Here is a 22,393-nt window from a genome sequence, read left to right on the forward strand (position 1 = left end):
AGTCAGACATGACTGAGCTACTAACACTTTCACTTTAAAAGGAGTGTGAGGCATCCATGTAGCTGAGTGTGCAGCTTAAGGAAGACGGGAGAGGTTCTCTGTGTAGGAACGCTTGCAGACCACTGCCCTGGAGTCAATGGCAATAAACTAGTTAACGAAAGAAGCCACGTTCAGAAGTATGCATGCCGTGACGGCGCTCCTCTTAAAAAAGGGGAAAATAAAAGTCTAGTTTTTATTTTCTCTGTGTTTTCAGCAACACTGGAAGTGCGTGAGCGAGTACTGATAGAGTTTTCCTGGGGTGGTGGGAGGGGGCGCTAGGAGGAGGGGAGAGGTTTCTCAGAGCTTCTCTTTTTATATATTTTTAAACCAGGCGAATATGGTACTCAAAACTGTATTAAATGGTTTTCTTTAAAATACAGGTTTAACACATTTGTCTGGACTTCCACTGGTGAGTTCCAGGTGTGGTGTGGACCCCCCTGAACTGTGTGACCTCTGTAAAGATGGGGTGCTCTGTAGCTAAGTGGGGTTCGCACCTGCTCAAAGGAGGTGATCATGTGATCACATGAGTAAGCACCACGTCCATGGTGCGCGGCTGGTGTCCCAGGCCAGGGGCTGGGCAGTCTGTGTTACGTCAGTTCCCCTGAGGCTAGATCAGATTAAATTAGATGCCCATTTCACAGGGGAGCATGCTGAGGCCTGGGAAAGGTGCCCCAAGCTCACACTGAGTAAAGACAGAGCTGGTGTTCAGACCCAACTCCACATCACTCCAAGGTCTGGTCTACAGGCTGCCGAGGTGCCCCCATCCCCCATTCCCGGGCAATCCCCAGAGAGGGCGGCCTCGGGGAGAAGTGGGGGAGGGAGGCCTAGGCTCAGTCAGCCCCCCCGGCACGTCCTAGGTGACATTCCAGGTCATCTTTGTGAAAAGCAGCAAGAGTTGCATCCCATCTCTTCCCGGCATACAGCCGCCAGACTGGGCTCCGTGGAAACTGCTCTGTGTCCCCAAGCATTTGGGGATGGACCACAGTCTGCCGGGCGGGGTAGCGTGTTCAGTAACCCACGTGGGAAAGGGCCAGGGCTGCCAGCACTGAACAACCCCGACAGGGGCTGCAAACCAAGAACTCGATTCTTCTGGACCCCGCTTGGGGTCCAGAAGTCTCAAATCAGGGTGTCAGCGGGGCGGCTCTGGGCGGGAGCCATCTGACCGCTTCCAGCCTCCAGTGGTCGTGGTTTCCCCACTTGTAGACGCGTCTCCCCCCCTCCACCTCTGGTCCCGTGGCGCTCTCCCTGTGGGGCTCCATCCTCACGTGGCGTTTCTCCTTTTTTCCTAAGGATCCTGGTCATATTCGACGGGAGCCAAGCAACTCCCGCAGGACCTCATCTTATCTCACTATACCTGTGACAACCCTATTCCAAATAAGGTCACAGTCACAGGTAACCAGGACGTGAACACAGCTTTTGGGGGGACACTACTCCAGCCGTGAGAATACAACATCGTCGGAGGGCTGGACGGTCCGTGCCGCTGGTTTAGACAAGAGCCTGAGCAAGAGGGTCATTAAGTTACTGCTTTACTAATCTGCGTTTCAAGAACATGTAAATGGGCTGAGGCCTTGGGCAACAGGCCTTTCATCATGCCCTTCGCAGGCAAGGATTCAAATGTTGCCCACAGAAGTTGAAAAGAAAGTGAAAACAGGTTTGAATCCAGTGAGCAGGACAAAGCAGAGACTCAGGGAACAGTCGGTCGGGAGAGAGCCCCGGGACCCCGCCGGGCTGGGAAGGGGGCACCCGTCCCCCCAGGCCGCCGAGACTCCCGGGAGACCGCGTTTTCCGAGAAACTGAAGGCCTGGTCACAGGATTCTGCAGGGAGGCTGGCCTTGGACGCCCACCCTGGCGCAGCCCACCGTCACACGGTTGGGTCTGTGAGGGGAAAAAAGGCTTCAGTAGAAACTGCAGGAGCTTTTCTGGGAAAGAGTCTGTAAATGCAGGCGACAGAGAGCCCGGCGCTGGACGCCGTCTTGGGAGCCTTTGGCTGGCGGAGGCCCCAGGACTCCGGCTGGTTCTGGCAGGAGGTGGGAAGGCCTTTCTTGGAGACAGCTGACGTTGCTTGCTAGTTAGAATCTCAGACAAAAGGCTGCTGGGTTTTTTGTTGTTGTTTCTTTTTTTAATGTAATCCACTATTTTTTTTTTTAAATGTGGACCTTTTTTTTTTTTTTAAGTCACTGAATTTGTTACAATATTGCTTCTGTTTCATGTTTTTGGTGGTTTGGCCAAAAGGAATGTGGGATCTGAGCTCCCCGACCAGAGATCAAACCCACGCCTGCACTGGAGGGCAGTCTTAACCACTGGGCCGCCAGGAGAAGTCTTAACCGCTGGACCACCAGGCAAAGCCTTAACCGCTAGGCCGCCAGGGAAACCCCCAAGGTCTGCTGTTAAAGGCTGACGGTGCCTCTTCAGCTTGACCAGCTCCAACTTGACAAGAAGTTGCTGGTGGGCCCCAGGCATGCCCAGCTGAGCCAGGGGACCCCGCCATCCCGTCTGCACCCCCCTCCCCGGGCAGACGGTCTCACAACGGCAGCACAGAGGAGCAGGGCAGCCAGGAGGGACGCCGGAGCAGAGAAAGAAGGAAAGGGTTCTCCCGGCGCCCACAGTGGAAGCTGGGAGCTCTCTGCTGCGGGCAGAACTTGTATCAAAGACGAGGTTCGTTGCTGGTGTCGTCAGGCTGAGCCTCACCCGGGCCTTTGTGAGCCGTTCCCGACTGTCTGCCCAAGACAGCGCTTTCCTTCGTGAGTTCCGAGAAACAGACTCACTGAAACCGTCTTGAAACACAAGTCCTCTGCCAGCTTTCATTCCGTGGTGTCTGCAGTTCAAACCCCTGTGTGTGCTCCCCAGGCCTCAGAGTCAGGCTTGAAAGGATGGAAACCCACGTGCACCCACCCCAGGCGGTATGTGTTTGCTCAGGGAGGTGGCCGCGGCGTGGGGGGCCTTCCAGGGGGTGACACCCACTCCAGGGCCTCAAGGAGAGCCTGCGGCGGACAGAAGTCGCTCAGAGTCCACCTCCGGGAACCTGGGAAGGCATCCTGCTCCCTGCCTTTCCATGGAGCAGATTTCGCCTCCGGGAATCCAGGAAAATGCCTGTCGTTGCCACTGGGGCAGCTGAGTGTGTGGAGAACGCGCGTCTGACCTGGCCTCGCCCCCGGGCGCCCGGGGTCAGTGCGGTCACCCTGCCTGGTCCAGGAGCCGAGCTCATCCGCTCACAGCTTTCACGATAGCAGGGCCAGTGATGCTGTCGATTTGCTTACAAGACCCCACTTCAAAGCGGGAGATCCGATGGGATGATTGAAAGGCAGAGCAATGCAGGGAAAGATGATTACTATTAATAAGGCACCCACCACCCACAGGACACCACAGCGATGCTCTCAAGGGCTCTTTCTGAAAGAAAGGCTCAAGAAGATGCAAGCGGTGTGTGTGTGTGTGTGTGTGTGTGTTGTTGTTGTTGTTGTTATTTTTAGCAGCTTGAAGGAGAAAACTCTGCCCTGGATTTCTCGCCTTCTCTGGGGAGCACTTGAACTTGGAGCCGGCCCCCAAGTTCTGCACCAGGCCCCCCGTCCTAACACCCCTCCCCCGAGAGCTGAACGCACACTTTGCCGTCCTGACCTCCTCCGTACAGAACAGGCTCGCAAGGACTCCTTTCTGTGCACAAAGATTATGTGTCGGTCAGTCCATGCTGCGGAAGAAAAGGATTCTAAAAATCTCAGCAGTTTCTATGAACTGCTTCTCACACTCACGGGCCCAGGGGGGCCTGAGAGTTTCTGCTCCGTCGTGGGTCAGCCGGCCGGGTTCAGTCTGCTCCACGTGGTCAGCACCCCTGACGGGCGGCCCCCTGAGTCACCTCTCCTCCTGGCGAAGGTCAGGAGGGGAGGGAGCAGAGCAGCTGGGGCCCCCTGAGTCCTCCATGCAGAGCGGGACCAATCCCACCAAAAAGGGAGGCGCACCCACTGAAGTGGAGGTCCTGCATGGTCCCATGAAGCGTCTAGTCCGGGGAGGAAGCGAGTTCTCGGGGGCAGGGATGGACTCAGCCTCATGACAGAGGGAACATGGGGGAGGGCCCCCCAGTAGCTATAGGGACTTGACCTCCTGAAGGGACTTCCCAGGTGTGACTAGTAGTAAGGAATCTGCCTGCGATGCAGGAGCCCCGGGATCGATCTCTGGGTCGGGAAGATCCCCCGGAGGAGGGCATGGCAACCCACTCCAGTATTCTTGCCTGGAGAACCCCATGACCAGAGGAGCCTGGTGGGCCACAGTCCATGGGGTCACAGAGAGTCGGACACCACTGACGTGACTGAGCATGCACGCGCTTTCCTGTTAGGGTTGCAGGGTTGATCTTTAACACTGTGTCAGGTGAGGATGTTACAGCAGGTAAGGAAAAAGACCACCAGCTGTTTCTGCGCCCATGTTCACACCCACTGCTGCGTAGCCTAGCAACCCCTGCAGTGGTCTTTTGTTGTGGACTTCAATCTGTGACTTCCTCCGGGCCGTGTCACCAGGGTCTCGGTCTGTCCTGGCTGCTATCACAGAAGACTGCCACCCCCTGCACCGTGGGGCGCCCTCTGCCGTCTGCCCGGGAGTCTCTCTCCATCTTGTGAAAATCCACGCAGACGTGCTCAGCCGTGCCCGGGTCTTTGTGACCCCACGGACTGTAGCTCCGCTGGCTCCTGCATCCACGGGGATTCTCCAGGAAAGAATGCTGGTTGGGTGGCCATTTCCTCCTCCAGGGGATCTTCCCGACCCAGGGGTCGAAGCCATCTCTCCACCTCTCCAGCATTGCGGAAACGCCTCACAATTCTTTATTTGTGAGAGAGCTGGTTGGTAAATACATACCGTCTGCCTGAATTGGCTAGCAAGGCCTGCTTCAAAACATTCTGCAGAATTTTCCCATTTGCATCAGAGAAATAAATCACCGTGGGAAACACGTCTGCTCCAAGCTAGCAGGGACCATCCAGGACAGGGATGATAAAATACAGAACTGAACTTCAGAAGTCACCGACTCCGCTGAAAACTGCGAGTCTAAAACAGGCCTTTCCTGACGGCGGCCGAGTGACTCAGTTTCACTGTGACTCAGCTCGGCTCGCGGCCCCCGGGGGGGCGCGGGGGTGGGCAGCATCAGATGTGCTGCCTGGGGTGCAGAGCCCCCGAGGAGGCGCAGCTATTTCTGGCGGGTAAATGAGGACAGGGCGCGCGCGCGGGCGTGAGCTTAGGAAGTACAGCCTGGGCGTTAATGAGAGGAAATGCCCCCCACGCGGAGGCTGCCAGTGATTCAGAGCCCAGAAACGGCCCCCTCCCTGCCACGCCTGCAGCCTGGCGGGCCCACAGGTGACCCAGACCCAGGGGAGCCCCCCCCCCACCCGCCAGCAGGAGCTGGTCGCCCCGCAGGGAGGCAGGTCTCCCCTGCTCCCTGCCAGCTCCAAAGTGGGCTAGGAAATGGTTTCCCTGGCCCAAGGCTGCCTTTTCAACTTGCGGAACAAACGCTAAGCTTTAAACAAGCCCTACATGCAAGGTTGCTACGGTCGGGTCCCACCCTTTGCGACCCCATGGACCATAGCCTGCCTGAATCCTCTGTCCAGGGGATTCTCCAGGCAAGAATATTGGAGTGGGCTGCCATGCCCTCCTCCAGGGGATCTTTCCGATCAAGGGATGGAACCCCCATCTCTCATGTCTCCTGCATTGGCCTGTGGGTTCTTTACCACTAGCGCCACATGGGAAGCCTCCAGTTACAAGCAAACGTGAGATGCCCTGAGTACCAAGGAGACTTCGGCCTTGAGATGGGTGGCCCAGAGGCTTTGGGTCAAGGCAGGCCGCTTGAGTGGCCGCCCTGCTCCTTCCCATCTCGCCAGGCGAGTGTGGAGGGGCAAGGACACCCTGCAGGGCGAGGCACCATGGCAACCCCAGAGGAAACCAGGTAACCTGGCCTCAGCATCTTCACACCTGTTCTGACGAACGTGGAGGCTCTGCTGGACCAGTGGGCCGTGTCTGCATCTCAGAGCCGGGAGACGCCTGCTCGGCCTGCAGGAAGAGAACGCTCTCTCAAGACAGGAAAACTCACTTTCAGAAAAAACAGGCTGGAGAAACATTTCTCTCCATGTCCTAAAGGGAAGAGTCTCAGGTCTCCGGCATGAAGGATGATGGCATGGTGGATGATGGGGTGTGGCTTGGAAGCAGAAGAGTGGATTGCAGAGCTTGACGATCATTGCAAACCGGGTGTCCTGCAGCCCCTAACGATCCAGTATTTCCTGTGTGTACATCTTACCTTGTCAGGAGATGTGGGTTACACCACAGCCCCTCCCAGGGGTTCAGGAGAGCATCTGAAGAAACAAGAGCAGGTTTCACAAACGCTTGACGATCACCTTCTCAGGGTGCGTCACTGCCTCCTAACGAACCAACAGGGAGGCTGAGGAATCAGACGGATACAACTAAAGTGGTGGAAAGGATAAAGCGCTACTTACGCACTGCCTGAAAACACCTTAAGTCTGGAAGGCTGACGAGGATGAGAGGACTGGGGCCTGACTGTCACACAATCCCATGTACTCAAAAGGGACCCGGGGAACACCTTCTAATACCGCAGAGCAATCACCTCAGATCTAATCAAACTGAACGCTTTCTCTGCATCGTGTGAATTGAGCTCAGGGAAAGTTCTCATGCAAGTCAAAAGGAGGCCAAACAGAGATGTATCCTCAGAATGACCTAGAACAAGGAGTGACAGGAAGATTCAGAGAGTGAGGAAGGGACCCTCGCACTCTTCCCAGGAGGGTCTGTGCGCTGACACCGCCCCCCGCCTCGCCTGCAGCCTGGATGGGAGATGAACCTGGACCCAAAGCTCAGAGTGCACACTTCTCACTTCATCTCATCCCTCATGGAAACATCTTCCAGGCAACTCTCAGGATCCTCAATTGTAACCCAACCCTCAACGCGACTCCCACCTATTGTAAGACTATAGTTTTCAGATCTATAACCTCAATTCACACACTTGACAAGTGACAGGTTCCTTCCACAGTGAGGTTTTTTTTTAACAGAACATTTTTTAAGGGCTTCATATTATTCACTTTCATTTATCCTGTACCTAACCTGGGTTCTGGTAAACAGGAGGCACACGGTATATGAATGAGGACGTGGGTGATGGAAGGGTGAATGGGTGGATGCAGAGAAGGATGGATGGATGAATGGACAGGGTGGGTGGATGGGAGGATGGATGGGAGGATGGGAGGATGGATGGGAGGATGGTGGGAGGATGGATGGGTGGGTGGATGGATGGGTGGATGGGAGGAGGGATGGGAGGATGGGAGAATGGATGGGAGGATGGGAGGATGGATGGGAGGATGGATGGGAGGATGGATGGGAGGATGGATGGGTGGGTGGATGGATGGGTGGATGGGAGGAGGGATGGGAGGAGGGATGGAAGGATGGGAGGATGGATGGGAGGATGGGAGGATGGATGGGAGGATGGATGGGAGGATGGATGGGAGGATGGGAGGATGGATGGGAGGATGGGAGGATGGATGGGAGGATGGATGGGAGGATGGGAGGATGGATGGGAGGATGGATGGGTGGGTGGATGGATGGGTGGATGGGAGGAGGGATGGGAGGATGGGAGGATGGATGGGAGGATGGATGGGAGGATGGGAGGATGGATGGGAGGATGGGAGGATGGATAGGAGGATGGGAGGATGGATGGGAGGATGGGAGGATGGATGGGAGGATGGATGGGTGGGTGGATGGATGGGTGGATGGGAGGAGGGATGGGTGGATGGGAGGATGGATGGAAGGATGGGAGGATGGATGGGAGGATGGGAGGATGGATGGGAGGATGGGAGGATGGATGGGAGGATAGAGGGAAGGATGGGTGGATGGATGGGAGGAGGGATGGAAGGATGGGTGGGTGGATGGGAGGATGGATGGGAGGATGGATGGGAGAATGGGAGGATGGATGGAAGGATGGGAGGATGGATGGGAGGATGGATGGGAGGATGGATGGGTGGATGGATGGGTGGATGGGAGGAGGGATGGGAGGATGGATGGTAGGATGGGAGGATGGATGGAAGGATGGGTGGGTGGATCGAAGGATGGATGGAAGGATGGGTGGGTGGATGGGAGGATGGATGGAAGGATGGGAGGATGGGTGGAAGGATGGGTGGGTGGGTGGATGGGTGATGGCTGCCTAGATGGACAGATGGGAGAGAAGGGAGGAGAGATTAAGGAGAAGACCATACTTTTTTTCCTTTGTAGTAATTTCTGTAAATGACACCCAGTCCTTGACTCATTTGGAAGAACTACAAAATAAATATGATCTAAGGTATGCAAAGCTTACAAATTTATTAGTGGCTTGTGCAGTAAACCTTCCTTTGAGGTTTCTGTGGCAAAACTAGCAACAAATTAATAAAAGCTTAATTTTTATACAAATAGTTTTATTACAAATTTGAATTTTTAAGAAATACACATTTAAAGGAATTACACAGAAGGCCTTAGTAGTCTTAAAAACGTTTTGGAGACTTGGAGTGAAATGTCATTTCAGGCACAGTGGTCCAATTCTGCTCCCCTGCAATCCATTTGCTCCCCTGCTGAAGTCTGAACACAGCTCACGAGAACCCAAGGAAGTGCCTGAATGTGCCTACAGGTGACGACACTGATATTCTGCTTGGACAGAGCTGCTTCTCACACCAGGCCGCAGAACGCGGGTGCTCCTAAGATGAAGGCCTTTCAAGGTTGTTGCTTTTGAAGTCAAGTCATTCAGTTTGTGATTAGTGTTTAAAACCCTGAAGATATTTCATACAGAAGAAAAACAAGAAGCTCAAAGGACATGTCTCCCTGTAACAGACATCACGTCCGTGAACCTGGGTTTGGCTTTGGCAATACACAACTTTTGGTTTCGAGGTGAACAATGAAAACTGGTGTTTCACATTCAATACCCTAGTGCTTAAAAAATCTCTGTTAAAGGACAACACAGGCTTTTAAAGGAAGAAACTATGAAAGCTTTATTTTAACAGTGGAAATGAAACTACAGCTTGACCTGCCTAATTGCTGACATCTATATAAATTACTAAAATATATATATATTTCCTTTCTGCCTACTTTGGGGACCACCTTGATTCCACAGGAAATCCGTGATTTCTGCAAGAGCAGCTGCATAGTACCTCACGGAGCACAGAGACTGACATTTTTCTTTGGAGGGAGGGGGCGGTCGGAAGGGGCTGCCGGCCCGTCCTTCCACCGGGAGGGCCCGGCCGTCGGCTCCACGCGGCTAGTACTTGGACAGACCACGGGAACCTGCATTCTGAGACCGCTTGACAGTGACCTCAGCAGACCACGCATCTGGGGGTGGAACGGATCTGTCAGGACACGGGAAGGCCCAGGGGCCGCCCCCAGGATGGAAGGCCCCCACCCCTCCTAGCACCCTTTGGTTTCCTGGTGGGTCTCGCGTCACACAGGAGCGCACGGACTCAGGACAGACATGCTCTTTATTGCATCGGGAGCGCCCCGGGGGCTTCTCTACAGGCAGCTCGTCGTGGACGTGGCCGTCCTTCAGCAGCAGAGGCCAACGAAGCAGGGGGTGTTAGTCTGGCAGGTCCCTATCAGGCACCTTACGGTTTTCGTATGGACAGTGAGGTACACGGGCTATATTTCTAGAGCTCGTTGCGGTTAGGAGGAGGAGGAGGGGGAGGAGGGGTAGCACCATGTTGTGACGCAGCTGCGGGCCGGCTCGGCTATGTCCTCCGCATGCATACTTGGCAGCGGCTGACGTGGGTGCGCAGCTCCCCGGCCTTCAGCGTGGACGGCGTGGGCTTCCTGAAACGCAGCACGCAGGCTGGGTCACCGCACGGGCCTGCCTGCCGCCGGAGACCCCCGGGGACCAGCCCCCGCCCTGCCTGTGGGCACATCCCGCGGCCCCGGCAACGCCTGCGAGTTATCACCTGCATCCCATTCCCAGGGCGTGAGAACATGCCTAGAGCCACCCAGGTCGGTCTGAGCCCAAAGTCTCAGCCACTGCCCACCACAGACCCCCACCCCTCCTCACCCCCGCCCCACCACCTCCTCAAATGCCAGCATCAAACTTCTGCTTTCTCAACTCGATTATAAACACCCCCAGACTAAAAAGATACTCTTCTCTGGAACACTTCACACACACACATCCGAAGGGCGTGTCCAACTCTTTGCGACCCCATGGACTATACAGTCCATGGGATTCTCCAGGCCAGGATACTGCAGTGGGTAGCCTTTCCCTTCCCCAGGGGATCTTCCCAACCCAGGGATCGATCCCAGCTCTCCCGAATTGCAGGCGGATTCTTTACCGTCTGAATCACCAGGAAAGCCTGTATGATAAGAGTGCCTTGTCTGAAAATTGAGATGGTTTACACTAGCAAAGTTGGTGAAAATCCTAGTGCCCCCAAATTATTTAAATGCATGGGACCTCACCTAGTCTTGTTTAAGAAGACATTTGAATTAATTGTACCAGGCTGCTGGTTTAGGGGGAAAAAAAAACCCCACTGTTACCTATTTACCCTATACCGGGCAGCCTCAGGAGCTGGTGCTCATCTCAGCAGCTAACGGTCAAGTCAGAGCTGACGACAAGCTCCCAGCGGCCTAGAAAGTGTCCTGTGAGCTACGAGAAAGGCCCCTGGCTCTTTTCTGATGCTTGGAAATTTACAAATAGTGAAGATGCCTCTTCACCCTTATGATCTAAGCTAGAAAGAGGCAGGGTTACAGCAGAGGTCTGCAGAATACTCTCCAAAAAGGTAAAGACAGAAGCGCTTATTTCCAAGGCTGAGACGTCCTTATTTGGGGTAAAGAACAGTAAGTAATTGTTCAGACCCCTCGGCGTCCCGTGGCAGCTCCAGCAGATACTAAGAACAGCATAGACGCCTCTTTATGTCCAGGATGGACTGGGCCCCTCTCCAGGCTGACTTCGAGGTCAGTGGCCACTCGAGACCATCGTTTTAAAGGGGAAATTTTGTTAGAGGAAAAGAAAGACAAGCCCCTCCCTATCTATTTTGGCTGCAATTTGTGCTGAAATTAATTTTCCTCTGTGCAGGCCTAAAAAACAGTTACTGGCGACTCACTACACATATGTCCAGTTCAGCCTTATAGACACCGTGAAAACCAAGGCTATTCGCTCACTCTCTGCGGATCAAAGGTACCACGTCTAAAACGATTTGAGTTGTTTTAATGATGCTGCTGTGGATTCACTTGGGAAAACAACCTTTCCTCTTTCATGCTTCTTCAGCAATGAAGGAATGAAGCCTGTCACATGAGCTCCACCTTTGAAAACGGTCTTGGTTATTCACCCACATAGAACAGACTCACAGATTCCTTCTTCCACGTGGAAGAAGGACTGTCCCTAAGGACTGTGGCAGAACCGTCTCTGGGACTCTGCATGGGTCATGGGTGTGGATCAGGGCTGATTGAAAAGAAAAGTCACTGAGGGGGCGGGGCCAGAGCCACTTACTTGAACATCTCGCTCCGCTCTATCGTGGCGAGCCAAAAGCTGTAAGCGTTGGCGTAGTAATTGCAAGTTCCGCGGCCGTGGCACTCGATGAAGGGGGCGCTCCTGAACTCCTCCAGACACGAGCCGGGGGAGGCGAGGGCCTGGCCAGAGCCTTCAGCCCCGGCGCTGGTGTGCTGCGGGGAAAGGGGACCATGAGTCAGCGGGGATCGGGGTGCTCCTCTCTGCAGAGCCGCCCCTTCTGCCTCCTGCGGACACACACGGGCACCCACACCTCCCCGTGGCCAGGCCCCTGGGGACGCTTTGCAGGGCGTCCCAGCAGTGAGGGCGGGAGCCAGAGAGGAGAGGTGGGGAGGTGATAGGTGTGGCTCTGGGGCAAACACTCACCATCACGAAGGAGTAGCCGATCCAGAGCGAGGACCAGCCGGTGGGGCACTGCGGAATCTGGATGGTCTGGCTGTGCACGGCCATAACCATGGCCGGAGCCTCACACACAGCACACCTGCGGGGAAGCGGAGCCAAGACCCTCAGTTGGCGCAAGGAGCCCCACCTGCTCACCCCTCCCCAGCACCCGCTCTCCAGCCCTGCCCCCAGCCTTGCCGGTCCAGTGACATCTTATCAAAGGGAGCAGGTGCCCTTGCTTGGACTCTGAGGCCCAGGGCCTCTCACTGGTTTGATACAGTTGCCTCGGTGTTAAAATATTAAACTCCCAGCCACACTCAAGACTTGTCATCTCTCCACCTGCTCTGTTATAAGGGGAAGGCAACCCGGAGCCAGGTTGTAAGAGGGCCTGTCTCCCGGGGTAGCTGGGCCGCAGGAGACATCTGTGTCTCCTCTGAGTACCGCAGCATCCTCCGGCGTTTCAGCGATGAGCACGGACCTCAGCAAACACGGAATGCTCAAGAAAAAGGAGATGGTGCAGTTCAAGGGCCAGTGCTTCTGGAACATGGCCATCTATTTTAAGCCCTGAATCATCTTCAATGTAAGAACATTTGCTGAATTACAGTAACTGAGAAAAACAATGAACCCAGGGCCGGCGGTCCACATGTGCCTCCTTCCAGAGACCATCCAGATCTGGAGCCAACAGACCACTGAGGAGACCTGCCCGGGGCTGGACCCAGAATGTTCTGACTGGCTCCTGCTATACTAAGGGACCCTCTGATGGCGGGATCACGGTTTGTTAAAGAAATAAATGAACAATAGCAGTAACTACATTCACGTCACAAATGAACATGGGGCTAACAATGCTGATAGATGACTACAAATGATGCTAACTAATAACACACCTAGCTAGGCTGGAACATTTGCACAAAAATAGATGAGAAGTGGGAACAGGCCTGAATGAGTCACTCCGTTTTCCCGGATGTGTGAGTCTGCGTATGTGTTGTGCTACTTCGATTTTATTCACACAAATGCAGATGAATTAAAGGGCTCAATTAAACAACAGTTACTGAAATTGGCCTTTCACATCTGCCACCATCTGCCTGCCAGGCCCGGGAGCAGACACACAGCACAGGGGAAGGTGACTCATGTCGGCCTTTGCTGCGCTGGCGGAGTCAAGCTGCTGCAGAGATGTGGTCTCGACCCCGTCAGGTGGGTGTTATGGGACAGAGCATCGCAGGTTTAACGAGCCGCGTCATCCCTTGAAATTCATACAGTCTCATTCTCCGCATTACTCATGAGAATCTGAGACCACAGCTAGTGCGTGCATAAGGCAGAATTAGAGCTCAGTTCTTGCTCTCAGACCAGTGGTCTGTCCTCTAGAGCAATTAAACAATCCACAGTTTTTGATGCCTCACATCTGCAGAAAGTCAGAAAGTACTTGGAAAATTGAGGCAGGATGACAGCAGAAAACTTGCTACTCTTTCTGCTGGAGAGGAAAGATTTTGTGTTGTTAATTTTCTACAATTAAGCTTTAGGACGTCCCCAAAGGAAAGGCCTTGGAAAGAACTTGTGAGTTTTGAGAGGTCATCAGAAACTGCCAGGTTAAAGTGACATGGGCGCTGGGTGCCCTGGAGGAACAGGTGGCGTGATCACAAGAGGGGAGGCAGATACACGCGCTTTCAGAGTGGTGATGTGAAGGATGTGACTTTTGAGGTCTCTTCAGGCCCAGAGCCTGTGGGTCAGCTAACAGGGAGCTGTGAACACCCTGAAACGGGTGGCACTGGGGCATTTAAACAGCTCGTGGTGACAGGCCCACAGGGAAGAGCAAGTCCCAGGCCCAGTCGACTCCCGGACCGGTTTCCGGGACGTCCTAACCCATCTCAGAGCCCCCGCGTCCCAGCCAAACCAAGTCAGTGTCAAGTTTGCCAAGACGGTAAATAGGAAACAAAAATGAGAATCACGATCTACCTGTAGTCCACGGAAAGCTAAACAGAAATACAAAGGTGGTTAGTTCTCGTTCTCGTGAACCTGAGACAGTTCTGAGCAAGAAACGTCTCGATGCAGAACAGCCCACAGGCACCCCCGACACGCAGAAGGACTCTGCGTTTGGAGAGGGGCCTTTCGGGAAGCTCCCATTTTAAGGTCCAGGAGGTGAGTTTTCTTACGGCTCAAAAGAAAGCGGTTGGATGTAAGGCCTTCAAAAACCTGACTTTTCTCATAGGCATCTCCCAGCCTTTCTGCTCCAGGTCCACATGGTAGGTTCTTTTTAAGAAGACTGATCTGGACCAGCCTTCCATGTGATGGAGCCTCAGACCCTGTAACTGGCTGGCCCCCTTGAAGCCCGCAGTGACCATCTGGGGACCAGGCAGTCACCACGCACCCAGCCCCCACTTCTGGCTGCAGACACCCCTCAGCCAGCACTGTTACATCTTTCCTCCTGTTCAGAAGCTGCTACTTCCCTAAAAGAAACACAGAAAAGCTTATGTTCTTTCTCCTTCTCACTCTGCTAAGGCAAACTTGTCCCGCCTTGTCATTCTTTTTATCCTCCATTATCTTCTTGTGTAGAAGACTAGCTTCTCAGTGAAACAAATTCATACATTTGCCTCTGTTCTATTACTTCTGAGTGTAGCTAAGGAAGCAACTTTTTAATTAGAAGGAAAGAAGCAAAGATAAGACAACTGTGTACTTTTCGGTCATAATAATTCCAATTTCCCATTTTATTTCCTACCAGGCAGATTCTGGGGGGCTTGAAAACATACCCCAGACATTAATTAGTGTGGAAAGCACTTAATTTGGGAAGTCACTCAAACATATGCATTCTCAGTGGGGACAATATTACCTTCAGGGTGCAAAAACTGGTGTAGTGGGGGAGAATAAGAAAATTCTTAGAACATACACATGTTCTAATGGACACAATATATCAGTATAGTCTTCTTATGTATATGGCACAGACATACTCTATGTCCGAGGTGTTACAATTTCTTGAGGATTCCCTCACACCCATAGTTGAGTTCCAACATTAAGGGCCACTGAGCTGCACACTTTAAAATGGTCACGATGGTAAATTTCACATTATGTGTATTTTACTACGATCAAAAATAAATTATTTTTTTAAAATTTCATAGGGGTGGGGAGTGATTCCAAAATATATATATCTTAAGAGACTCCTCACAGAGAGATTTATTTAAGAAAGAAGAAAGCAGCGAAGATATTCCCACATTTGTGGGAATTCCAGAGACACTGCTTGCTCACGGTGGGCAAGGTGCTCACCCCCGCGAGTCACACGAGGTACGTGTTCCATCTCACCCAGGGTTTGCATTAAAATTTGTGAGAGGATAACGGACTTTGACAGCCAGTCCTCTGCATGGCTAATTTCTATCACAAAGCTCGGGTATCACAATCAGTAAACAGAATGGCAATGAATTCAATGTTTGGGGGGAAAACGGAAAAACACAGGAATAACCTCGGCCCTGAGGACAGGTGGCCCTCCTTCCTCGGTGGTGCGTCTGCTGCGACGGGCTGGACTCACCTGCTGATGAAGGGCCGGATGTTGTCCCCGGTGATGGGCGCCATGGACATGGGCATGGGCTCCGGGGTGGACAGCCAGTACGAGTAGTCGTTGCGGGAGGCGAAGTTGCAGACATTGTTGATGTTACAGAAGAGGAAGGGCATGGTGCTGAACTTCCGCAGGCAGCTGCCCGCCGTGCCTGCGCGGGGAGGGGGCCTCGGCTTACCACTGACCGCCCGCCGCGCTGCAGGCTGCCAGGGCCCGCCAGCACAGACACACATCCACGCACCACACGCGTGAAGATGGAAACAAACACGCTTGAAATTAAAGGCAGACATCCACCCGATACCTCCGTTAAGATGGAAATAGAGGCGTTTGAAATTACAGAAAGGAGGAAACAAACACAGCTAAATAAACACACTAGTACGACTGGAAACGAGCGTTAAATTAAAAGCCAATAGGAGACTATCAAGAATTTGCAGGACGTTTTGCTGAATGGAAGCAAGATGGTTCATCAGGAGAGAGAAACCTTTTCCTGGACTGAACTCCAGAAGGAATTTAATGTGCAGCTCCTTCTACAACAGCCGAGTAACTCACTGAACAACGTTTCTGATGAAACGCAGAGCCGTCTTTCTACATGTTCCCAACCTCCGTGAAAGTTAGAGGTAGGTGCACAACATTAAAATATAATTTGGAGGAGCAGATCTGGAGGGGACTAAGAAAATGATGACAAACACGCCATCCTCTGTCCATCTAAACTTACAGGACAGAGATTAGAATATGCAAAGGAATTTTGGGCAGGATAACGTGGACATTTTTTAAAAAGAGCAACAGTAAAGCTGCTCTGTTTTATGATGAATAATGCAAACTATAGAGTGTTTACTCCAGAAATCTTGATCCTATCTGATCACTTGAGGAAGAGGTCAAAAGTTCTATTAAACTTTTTTAGAGAGTCAGCCTTTACAATTGCCTGGCTCCCCATTAGTAATCTGGTGGCCTTTGAATGGATGGCCATTTGGTAAGGATGGAGGGAAACAGGGCTCTTCCCCTTCACTAGGTCTTGGTGACACCCCGAACCACAGGACAGGAGAGGAACGCAGCCCAGCACCACCCAGCAGCGGAGACACAGGGCGGAACAGCCTCACACATCTGTAGGGCCCTCACCCAGGTCCTGGCCGTGCGCCCGCTCGTTGCCTTGCACGTAGAGCAGAGAATACCCGTGGTAGAGGATTTTGGTCCCAGGAGGACACTGGGGGTCGTCTATTGTCTGACTGTGCCGGGTCACGAGGAAGCCGTGATCGACGGATGGGGTGCCCGGGGGACCCATGGATCCCGGCAGCCCGTCAGGGCCGGGCGGACCCGGGAAGCCTCGTGGACCTGCAAGACGGGAGAGAAGCCGCTTCCTTAGTTACGTGCAGGTGAGACTCGGCACGACCACCGACAGCCACCGCCTCCGACCCGCAGCCTCGGCCACCCCTCTCTGCATCCCACCTCCGGACAGGTTAAAAGCACCATGCTTGGGGCAAAGAGAAGCTCAAAGAGCTCAGTTCCGTGATAAATGGAATACGTGAAAACATGGATACAGGAATAAATGACGTGATCTGTATTCTTACAGCACTGGGGGCTCCTGTGGGCAAGGATTATCATAGAATTTTTAAAACAACCTCCTCTGAAGGTAGCTTCCCAGCCTCAGTGGCCCCAGGCCGCCTGCAGAAACAGGGCAGGAAGGAAGTTCCCTTGCAGGGTGTCCTCCCATCTCTGGGGGCGACCACGTGGCCTGCAAGTCTGTCCCAGGGCCCCCTGCTGGGCTGGACCCTCCGAGCACTCAGCAGCACCTTTGGCCTCCGGCTTCTCGGCCGTGATGGGACCTCCGAGGTCCTGCCTCTCGGGAAGCAGCTCAACCTGAACCAGGAGCAGCCAGCGGCCTCCTGGCCAACACGGCGTCATTATCTGCTCCCCCTTGCCCGCTGCTGCAATGGCGATTTGAGCCACAGACCTTAGGAAAACGTACAGGGCCGTCTACCGGCCTTCTCTGTCACGTCCACCTCTGGAAGACACCGAGCTTTGACCAACATCTGTCTCCTGACCCAGAAACAAGTGATGACAACCCTCAGCCCCTCTGTAAGATTCTGTTTCTCCTAAGAAACAGACTCCTTTGGAAGTCTTTCCAGAAACGCGTTCTTCTGCAGGTTTTCGCGTGCCCGGGCCTGAGGCTTCGAACCGGAAGATGCAGCAAAGGGGCAGTGGGGCTGGGAGGCACAGCGCACCTACCAGGAGGGCCGAAGGGCCCGGTCTCTCCCTTCTGGCCGGGGGCGCCGTCGAAGCCGGGCTCACCCGGGGGCCCAGGTAAGCCCACGGACCCCGTCACACCTGAGCGAGAGGAGAGAGAAGTCAGGATCTGCTTGTGGAGAGCCATCCAAGGGCTGCACCTCCTCCTCCCCTTTGGAAATGACTTCTCTGGCCTCCGCAGATGCCAGCACAGGGCCTGGGACTACAGGCGGGAAACTTTCTCCAGAAGCCCGAAGAGTGACGCGCACGCCGCAGAGGTCACAGCCAGACCGACCCCCTGCACGGGGTCTGCTCATCACGGAGCTGGGGGTTCTTCCCGGCTTCTCCCTGTTTCTGTTGTCACTGTTTGGCAGGCAGTTTGGGGAAAAGCAGGCACGTGGGGGCTCGGGGAGATTTGATGCTTTTTCATTTTCTCAAGTGTTTCCCCCTCGGCCTTATTCTGGTGACTCAGATAACGTTCAAGCTTCAGACTTATTGACGGGGTGGTTCTTCTGTTTGCACGTGTACACTGCTTTCTCGGGGCATTGAACCTGGAATCTCCGTGATGTTCACTTTCTACTCTAACTGTTATTCTTTTTCTTTATTTTCCATTCCCGCCCCTCCGCAATAGCTTTTAAAGTGGGAACTGCTTAGCTCCAAGAAGCAGAAAGCGTCTAGGTTACAGTGTCTGGAATCGTAAGGATTTGCACAGATCCCGGCCAGTCGGGCAGAGCCTCTGGGCCACGGTGGAGAGCACCAATTTCCGGGGTGACTCTGGGCCACTGCGCCCTGCCGCCCCCCACCTCGTGGCCGGGAGAGGTGGTTCTCCCCCGCCTTCACCCACGCCGTTCTAAGTGAGCACAGCAAGGCTGAGCTGTATGTTCCCCCAGCTTCCCCGTGCTTCATTCTGGTCTTTTTTCATGTGTGTGCACGTACACAGTTACCCAGTCACGCCTGACTCTGCGACCCCGTGGACTGTAGCCCAGCAGGCTCCTCTGTCCACGGGATTTCCCAGGCAAGAGTACTGGAGTGGGTTGCCATTTCCTCCTCCAGGGGAACTTCCAAACCCAGGGATCGAACTCGCATCGCCTGAGTCGGCAGGCGGGTTCTTTACCACCAAGTCACCAGGGAAGACCTTCTGGCTTTTTTAGGCCCCTTTGAAAACTTCACGTGGTTTTGATATACATTAAAGGAAGATAAGAAAGTCATCTTCAAATAGGAGTTTACATAGTCACCACCCAGAGACTGACCCGAGACACGTGGGTAAAGAGGAAAGCTCGCCCACGTCAGCCCCCTCCTGACCCCACGCCCCCTTGACTGCCCAGCCAGCTTATTCTTACCTTGCTGTCCTTTCGGGCCTGGAGGTCCCTGAAGCCCTTTCAGACCTGCGGGGCCCTCAGGCCCAGGGAGCCCTGGTTCCCCCTTGATGATGTCGAATGGACCTGGGGGACCTGGGGGGCCGGGAAGACCTGTGGGAATCAAGGCGGCCACAGGTCAATTTCACCGTCAGCACTCGGGGCAGAAACGGCATCTGACATGAAACCCAACCAAAGGCAGTGCTTCTCAAAAGGAGAATCCCGATCAAACACACAAGTCAACAGACGCTCACAAGACACGGATCTGCTCATCTCCATTATCTAACCTAAAATCCTGCATCCTCGGGACGGGAAGAGACTCAGTGTCAACTGTCCACTCCTCTCTGGACGCCCTGACAGACCTTCCCTGCCATGAAGCTCAACCCTCCGAGGGCCTCGCCTCCCACCTGGGGAGCCCCGACACGTGAAATTAGGATGTTTGCCCTCATCTTTTTTCTGAAACCCGCCTGAATGCACACCAGAGCCACTGGTCTTAATTTTTTAATGATGACTGAACATAACCCTCTTCATACTATTCATGGATGTTGAGAAAGATTGATGGCGGGGGGGAGAAGGGGACAACAGAGGATGAGATGGTTGGATGGCATCACCGGCTCAATGGACATGAGTGTGAGCAAAGTCTGGGAGCTGGTGATGGACAGGGAGGCCCGGCGTGCTGCAGTCCAGGGGGTCGCAAAGAGTCAGACATGACTGAGCGACTGAACTGACTGTAACCCTCCTGCTGCCTGAACGGGTCCTGAAACACGGAGCACAATCATGAGGCGTTTCAGGTCTTCCACAGCCTCCCCTCTCTCCCTTCTCTCACTCCTCACACATTTCTCTGTTTATTTTTTCCCCTAATCATCCACATCTCTGTGCATTATGGTTACTAACTCCCTCTATCAAGACATGGTCTTCAAAACGAAACGCAGCCCTAGAAATGAGCTCTGGCCCATGGAGGCCAGGGCAGGATGGAGATCATCTCCTTCCCAGACCAGCCGCATCTCTGGAGCCGCTGGGCGTGTCCTGTTCCCCGTGGAGAAGCCAGGGCAGGCCCTTTTCTATGACGGGCTCCGTGCTGTCCAGCCTGCTCATGCAAGCCGGGTTTCACTCCTTGCTTTCACAGCTGATTTCCGTCTGCCCTCAGAGCCTGTGACAGTCTGTGAGTCTTGAGTCCCTCACCCACTCTGTGCTGGATCGACCTCACACACAGATGGAACCAACCTGGCTTCCGGGACAGACCGCGGGTAGACACGTCCACTAGACTAGCCACACATAGCAACAACCCCAATAGCGGCCTGAGCGTCGCTGGTCGCTGTTTCCTGACGACCACATCCCCTTACCTTTAGTTCCCGGGAAGCCTTGGTCTCCTTGGTCACCTTTAACTCCCTGCAGGCCGGGGAGGCCTTTCTGACCTGGAGGAAAGTAGAACATATCGTCTTGGCACAAAATTCCAAAAGATATCCGTGTGCACATGTGTGTGAACACACGCAAGTGTCGGGTTGGCCAAGAGGTTCATTCAGGCTTATTCTACAAAACCTTATTAAAACCTGAATGAACTTTTAGCCAACCCGGTATATACATATATACACAAACATTTACACACACCCTCGTGTGTACTGCATACACATACATAGACATGCCTACAAACACACATGCATACTTTACACATGCACACACATGTACACATACACACACACACAGTGAGCACGTTTCCAATTTACGCTCCTAGAAGAAAAGAGCACTCCTTGTACTCAGCTACATAAAACTTTTGATGAAACTCTCCTTTCTGAAACCCCAGAAGACACATTTTTCCAAACACGTAGCAAACCCTAAAACAGTCACAACCAGCGGAGGGGCATGCGACTCTGCTTTCGGTAACGATCCGGTTCCCACGTGTCCCCAATTAGACCGCAAGATGCCTGCAAGCTGAGAACTTGTTTTATTCACCTTTCACTCACATGTACCTGATTCTTCAGTTAAAATCACATTGCCCGGAAGCTGGTAGACACCCAATAAATATTTGCTTAAAAAATTAATGAATGGCCCAAATCCCCCATGATTTCTCATCGAGGTGCCAGGGATCCACTGGTTCTTAGGAAGGAAATCAGGATGTCTTTAAACACCCAAGCGTGAGAGTCTACGAATGGGGCTGCCATCCAGAAAGGGTGTTTTAATGTGAAGAGGACAGAATCTCGTCCTGGTCATGCCAACCTATCAGCAGGCAGCGCCAGGGTTGGAGCTCCAGTGGCAGAGAAACGTGTCTTCAAGCAGCATCGCCTTACGTCTTACCTTGAAACCCTGGAACTCCTGGAAGTCCCATATCACCCTTGGCTCCTGTGATTCCTGGAGAGCCGCCAATGCCCTAGACACACAAGAGAACATCAATCGGGAACTGCTCAAGGGACGTAAGTCTCTCAAGTAGGCGGCAGTGGGGAAGCCAAGACAGCCCCTCTGTGTTCTGAAAGTGGCTTTGTGAACAAATGGGGCCTCGTGGTTTATTAAAGATGTAAGAAGAACGACAAAACCTCTGTGCGTGCTTAAATCAGGATGCTGGAAATGGCAACACTCATTCATTCACTCTGTCCCTTCTGCTGTCCATCCATGTGGTCAGTTCCAGGAGCAGGTGTGAATCTGACATCCCACTGTCCCCACCACACAACACGATGCCGTGAACAGAACCGAAACTCCCTAAACATCTGTCGCGGCAACATCTCAACACCAAAGAACCTTCCTGGAAAACCTTCCCCCCAACACTCAACCATAGTGATTTTTCTTTAGAACTGACTTTATATCTTGTCTTAAAAGAGCTTCTAAATATGGGGAGAGGAATGTTAAAAAACTAAAGAAGGATCATTTTCCTTTACAATATAGTGATGTTCTTGTATTTTTAAAATATTACCTTAATTTCTGGATATTTCAACATAGTTGTTCCTTTCACAATATATAAAAAGTTGTGTTGTTTCTTACTTATATTTATTTCTTTGCTTTACTTTATTTTAACAAGGTAACCAAAATAACATGAACAAGTATTTGTAGATATGTATACATATAATCCAGTAGTCACGTATGGATGTGAGAGCTGGACCATAAAGAGAGCCAAAAAACTGATGCTATCAAATTGTGGAGCTGGAGAAGACTCTTGAGAGTCCCTTGGACAGCAAGGAGATTAAACCATTCAGTCCTAAAGGAAATCAACCCTCAATATCCATTGGAAGGACTGATGCCGAAGCTGAAGCTCCAAAACTTTGGCCAGCTGATGCAAAGAGCTGACTCCTTGGAAAAGACCCCAGTGCTGGGAAAGATTGAAGGCAAAAGAAGAAGAGGGTGGCAGAGGATGAGATGGTTGGATGGCATCACTGACTCAATGGACATGAATCTCAGCAAACTCTG

At 53.0% G+C, this 22,393-nt stretch overlaps 1 protein-coding gene and 1 long non-coding RNA gene across 2 annotated transcripts in view; one reads left to right on the top strand and one right to left on the bottom strand.

Annotated features, from left to right (window-relative positions):
* The first annotated feature begins 2,052 nt into the window (after window positions 1-2,052).
* On the top strand, window positions 2,053-11,632 carry LOC122687047. The gene is made up of 2 exons (XR_006339004.1): window positions 2,053-2,939; window positions 11,075-11,632. It is a non-coding gene; the product is annotated as an uncharacterized LOC122687047 (long non-coding RNA).
* The window catches only part of COL4A1 (collagen type IV alpha 1 chain), a 133,609-nt gene continuing 119,652 nt past the window's right edge, over window positions 8,437-22,393 (bottom strand). The window contains 9 exon segments of the mRNA XM_043892467.1: window positions 8,437-9,831; window positions 11,489-11,661; window positions 11,873-11,987; window positions 15,399-15,576; window positions 16,542-16,754; window positions 17,649-17,747; window positions 18,986-19,114; window positions 20,344-20,415; window positions 21,293-21,365. Coding sequence (XP_043748402.1) covers window positions 9,750-9,831; window positions 11,489-11,661; window positions 11,873-11,987; window positions 15,399-15,576; window positions 16,542-16,754; window positions 17,649-17,747; window positions 18,986-19,114; window positions 20,344-20,415; window positions 21,293-21,365 — 1,134 coding nt within the window. The 3' untranslated portion in view covers window positions 8,437-9,749.

This window comes from Cervus elaphus, chromosome 30, assembly GCF_910594005.1.
Source record: "Cervus elaphus chromosome 30, mCerEla1.1, whole genome shotgun sequence".
Classification (NCBI taxonomy): domain Eukaryota; kingdom Metazoa; phylum Chordata; class Mammalia; order Artiodactyla; family Cervidae; genus Cervus; species Cervus elaphus.